The 5,639-nt window shown below is 42.3% G+C and overlaps 1 protein-coding gene across 1 annotated transcript; it reads left to right on the forward strand.

The window, feature by feature from the left end:
* Positions 1-680: 680 nt before the first annotated feature.
* LOC111223279 (cholecystokinin-like) lies at positions 681-4,611 on the forward strand. Its single transcript, XM_022747368.1, has 4 exons — positions 681-727; positions 1,448-1,568; positions 1,706-1,861; positions 4,163-4,611. Exons 2-4 carry the CDS (start codon positions 1,448-1,450, stop codon positions 4,297-4,299), a joined length of 414 nt encoding a protein of 137 aa, XP_022603089.1. The 5' UTR covers positions 681-727; the 3' UTR covers positions 4,300-4,611.
* Positions 4,612-5,639: the final 1,028 nt, after the last annotated feature.

Raw genomic sequence — 5,639 nt, forward strand, 5'->3', positions numbered from 1 at the left:
TGATCGATGAGCCGGGTTAATCCTGCGTGGTTGGGAGGGGGGGAGGGGGGGGGTGAGAGACAGGAGGAAGATGGTGGAGATGTCTCACTTCAAAATTCTCCTCTCTGCTTCTGCCCACTTTTTAAGTGTGAACATCCGCTGACATTTAATCCATGTGTGGGTGTGTAAGAAATACATACACCCACGCATGCCTGACCGCACTGCCACCCTCCCCATCACACGCACACACACACGCATCCTGTACATCCTCCTCATAACAGCAGCTCAAGTTAGGAGCGAGATTATTCTACAAGGATACTGATAAAAATGCACTTATTTCCAGCAAAAATAAAATACTCATCAATATATTCAAGTTATACTTTACCCAGTGTTTAAATGTTACATACAGCACATAGAGACATGAGACACGCTCTGTCACACACACAAAACGTAGTTAATGCACGTCAAGCAGGCAGCCGCTGATGTTGATTTTTATGATGAGCAAACACAATAAAACTGAAGCACACTGTTGAATTGTCGAGGTAGTAACAAATACACTCACATTAGTCTCTCAAACGCACAGAGGAATACACAGGATGTACACTGAGGCAACACACGCACATGCACGCACGTACGCACACACACACAGAGCGCGGGGAGTATAAAAGGGACATCCTTCCCAGTCAGCAGAGAAGTGCTCTCCTCACTCTCACACACTCCTCTAACACGCTGAACCTCTTTTCTCAAGGTAAGACAACCACTTTTTCTTTTTATTATTTGATCAAGGAGAGATTTTTGCATTTTATTAAGATGATTTTTATGGTGTAAAAATGTTTTCTTCTTCTTCGTGGAATTTAAATGAAAAGGACAATTTTCATAAACACATTGATGCAAATATGATCAATGTTTTGAGATCAATGAGAAAACGTTCTCGTTTTGTTTCCATTTTTTCATGATTTTTTTCAAACGTAAAATGAAGATTCATGTGAATACATCACGTTTGGTTTGTTTATTGATAAATTAGAAGCTTCAGATTAAAAATAATTTACTTGCTTTACTTTCTTTCCTTCTATTTCAAGAGTTTATTTCCACAGATGAGCAAAAAGGAGATGAGAAATTCTTTCTGCATTGCCAATAAGGTCAATGTGACCTGCTGTCAATTGTGCTCAGGATGTGAAGATCCAGCAGCTGCAGTGACAACGCTGATGTGTTCGCGTGCTGTGCCCCTTGGATGACAGTGTGAATACGCTGTTCTGATTCACGTGCCTTTTCAGTGCAGTCAGTGATTATTAACTGTGAGGGAGCAGTTTTCTGGCAGATGCTCTCAGTTGTAGTTTCTCAGTGTGGAAGACGACGATTGAGTCAGGAGACGGGAGAACTGCCTGCTGTAAACTCAGACCGGACTGGGTCTCAAATTCCTCCTTGTTAAACTTTCCCTGCCTCTCTTTTCTCGCTCTGTGTGTTTCAGATGACTGCAGGGCTCTGTGTGTGTGTCGTGCTGGCAGTCCTGTGTACGAGCTGTTTGGGACTCCCCTTCTCCTCTCAGCCCCTGGACGAGGGCCAGCGCTCCGTCTCCGCTCCCTCTGAAGGTACAGGCAAAAACAAGCCTGTAGCAAACAGGTGCATTAATATCACTGTGAGTTTTCATAGCTGACACCTGTTCTTGTGTGTGTGTGTGTGTGTGTGTGTGTGTGTGTGTGTGTGTGTGTGTGTGTGTGTTGAGTAGCTCTCCTTGATTCTGACATCCACACCTTGGGAGAACCCCAGCCCCGACACAGCCGCTCTGCCAGCCAGCTGAAAGCTCTCCCTCTGGCTGAGGATGATGCAGACTCCCGGGCCAACCTCAGTGAGCTGCTGGCAAGACTCATCTCCTCCAGGAAAGGTGTGTGTGTGTGTGTGTGTGTGTGTGTGTGTGTGTGTGGGGTGGTAGTGTTTCTGTGGATCTGTTTTAGTTTGCTTGTATTAGGGGGTCATCCTTGCTGTGCCTGCAAACTCTTGAAGGAGATGAGTGTGTGAGTATATAAAGACAACATCTTCATAAGCAACAATATTTACAACAAAGATTCATTTTACAGAGACAAGTGCTTTTCCCTGCTATTTTCCTCCTCCCCTCGGTCCAGCTAATGACTGGAATCAGTGCACAGGCAGCTTTGTAAAATGAATTAGTGGCTCTGAAAAGCTTTTGTGGTTTGAAAGAGCGTGTATTAGTGTTCGCAGCCTTCCGGCCATTCTCCTCATGCCATCTTGTTTCACTTTTTTCTCCCAAGTCGCTTGAATCTTCCTCTTTTTTTTTTCCCTCTCTCTCTCTTTGACACCGAGAAAACAAAACCTCAACCCTGCCAGAGCTGCTCATGTTCAGTGCTCTGATCTCTCTGGCCATGTGATAGGACGAGGAGAATATCTGGGCATTAGCTACACAACACACACACACACACACACGCACACACTGTCGGGACAAGCATTTTCTGCTTGGCTTCCCGCTACTGAAAGTGACTCCTTGTGTCTCCACATGCAGAAAAATTTGAACAGGCTGAGAAGTTTTCTGCGTCTTAAGTGAGCGATTTACAAATTTGATTGAGTCATTATCAGGATTCATTCACTGCCAGCAGGCTGGGAAAGTAGGTGAGATTATTTCTTGACACATCCGCACACAAATATGTATCAGAATTGTTTTTACATATTCAAGCTGTAGAGCTGATGTGTTTAAGGCTTTAGGAAGCAGAAAAATATAAAACAGAAACTGTTCAGAGAGCGAAGTGTATGCAGTGTCAAAGGTCACGCTGAAATGAATGTGTAATCCCTTAAGAAAAGTGTGCGTGTGTGTTTGCGTGTGCGTGCGTGTGTGTGTGTGTGTGTGTGGGGTGGTGTCTAGCTGTTCACTTGCATGTTTCAGTGTAGGAGGTGTCGTTGTCGAGCCTTCTGCAGCCAATCTTCTCAGCACACCAGGGAACTGACGTACTGTGTTTATGTGTGTGTGTGTGTGTGTGTGCGTGTGTGTGTGTGTGTGTGTTGCGTAGGAGGCTGTGGGTGGAGTGAAAACAGCATCTCTGTAAGCGTACAATTTATTACCAAACAGATAGCAGCAATCCTGCTTCTCTTCACTTGGAATAAAAAATCAGATAATAATAAATCAGAGAATCAAAGACGTTTTACACGACTGGAGGTCAGAGTGAGTGTGTGTGTGTGTGTGTGTGTGTGTGTGTGTGTGTGTGTGTGTGTGTGTGTGTGTGCGTGCATGCATGTGTGTGGTAAAATTACAGTACATTGATTGTTTCAGGAGAATCAACACACACATTTGTGCTTGCATACAGACATATACAGGCGTGGACACAAAGGAACAGAGGGTAATAGTATGTTGTCAGCCTAGAGTCCAGCTGTTGGACCATCCTCTTTGTTATGGTGTGTGTGTGTTTCTGTGTGTGTCTGTGTGGGGGATGTATGTAAGTGAGTGAGAGAGAGAGAGATAACGAGAAAGAGAGGGCAGATCCATTAGGGGGGCAATTAAAGTGCCACAAAACAAACCAGCTTCACGGCAAAAAAAAAAAAAAAAATCACAAAATCAAATCTAAACGGCAGAAATTTAAAAACTGAAAATCATCACAGCAAACATCATCCGTCATCAGCTGCGGAGAGTAAACTTTCTAATACAGCCAGCAGTTTTTCCTCTGGGAGACATCAACACTAAAATGTGAAAAGTATAATTTGGTAATGAAGTGAACAAACTTCTAAAAGTTACTTCTGAAAGTTGCAAAAGTGGTGGAAAATGTTTTGATATTAAAAGCATCAGTCACTGAAACTCCATTTCAGTGCAGGAAGACAATCAGCTGCTGAGTTTTGTGAGCGCATCGTTGGTGTCCAAACTGACACATTACAGCTGATTTAATATTTGCAATGGAGCAAATGATGCTTTAGTCATTAAAAACTGTAAATGAATCCACTCAGTTCTGTCAGTAGTCAGGAATCTGAGGCAGTTGGCACCACATTTGGTTGCATCTTGTTTCCAAAATCAGAGTGTGAACCAGTTTTCTCCAGCTGTCTCTGTGCAGAAACGACCCAAAAGTGGGACCACAATTCAGGAAAGTTTTCAGCCTCTCTTGCCCTCCTTTCTCTGAAGAATACTAATTTCCTTCCCCCTCCGCCCACTCTTTTCCTGTCTACCTCCATCCCTCCTCATCCTCCCCAGGCTCTGTGCGCAGAAACTCCACAGCGAACAGCAGAGGCAGCGGACTGAGCGCCAACCACCGGATAGCAGACAGGGACTACTTGGGCTGGATGGACTTCGGCCGCCGCAGCGCAGAGGAATACGAGTACTCCTCGTAAAAAAGCGGGGTCACGGCTCATACCCCCTTCGTACAGGCACATGAGAAAAAGAAGAAAAAAACCCATGCAAGCTGGCTCCTCACTGTCTCACAATAAGAGTCTATTTATGATGTATTTGTTGTACATTTGTTTGTAAAACTGTAATAATGCAATATACATATGCCAAATTTTGCAGAAAAGCTCTCACTGTCCAAGGTTTGTTTGTTTCTGGTTTTTTCTCTGGTTTTCTTTATCATTTTTTTGGTGGTAAGGACTGGGATGGTGTCAGGGTCTGTAGAGACTAACTGGACTGAATAAAGATTGAAAATATCACTCTCTGCATATGAATTATTAAAATATGATGCATGCTGCTTAAATTAGATTCATTAACATTCATTAGGTGCATTCATACAGTAAAGTGTGGATTATCCGTGGCACCTCATTTCTAGCACAAACACGCATTAGTGTGATGCATCATGATCCTTCATATAGCAGGGTAGAGATGACAGCACGAACAGGTACTAATACTCATTACACATGCTGCTTCTGTAAGTCATTTCGGTGAGCGTATGATGGCAAAGGCCTTCTGAATAAAGGAGGATATAAAATGATCCTTGAGCACTTCACTAAATCCTTAATTTGCTTCACATTTGTTCCCGATTTAATCAAGAGTTATATCTTATTATGTTCCAAAACAAGTGTCTTATAATTTTCTCTTGGATTGAAAAGATCCTTCCCATTTCATTTGTGACACAGTCTTTACGTACAATAAACTAAATGAAACTCATGCGTCATACGTCACATTTAACTCACCTCAGTTTTGGTTCGTATAAAATGTCTCGGAGAATGAGGGATTTATTTTTATCCTTTCGGACAGAATTCATTCATTAAACAACAAACAATTTTTAGAACTGGTGTTTGGTGTTATGAAGTGTTATTGTGGTACAAAACAACTATATATAACAAAGATTCTCAGCTTTTTTATCCTAAAGATTTGACACTTCTCTCCCTAAAATTTAAATTGCTTGATAACTAATCGCTTTAGGCAAGACAATGTCTAGTGTTGAAATGGAAGGAAATTGCTCTTTCTCCCCTTGATGTTTGGTATTTCTGAATATTTAGAAGCCACTTCTGGACTATCTCCCTCTGGAGAGTTGCAGTATATACTTAAAGTTGAAGACTGGCTAAAGATAGACAAACAAAAAGACTCAGTGTTGATGTTTCTGTTGAAGTATTGTTTGAAAAAGAAAAAATAATTATATATTGCAACGACAAATATGTGCTTTTCACTTCAGTCTGTCTGCAGATCCCTGAGTAAAGAGTCACCCATGGGAGCTGTCATTCACTTATTATCCTCTGCC

This window comes from Seriola dumerili, unplaced genomic scaffold (genome assembly GCF_002260705.1).
Source record: "Seriola dumerili isolate Sdu_G_001 unplaced genomic scaffold, Sdu_1.0 BDQW01000110.1, whole genome shotgun sequence".
NCBI lineage: Eukaryota > Metazoa > Chordata > Actinopteri > Carangiformes > Carangidae > Seriola > Seriola dumerili.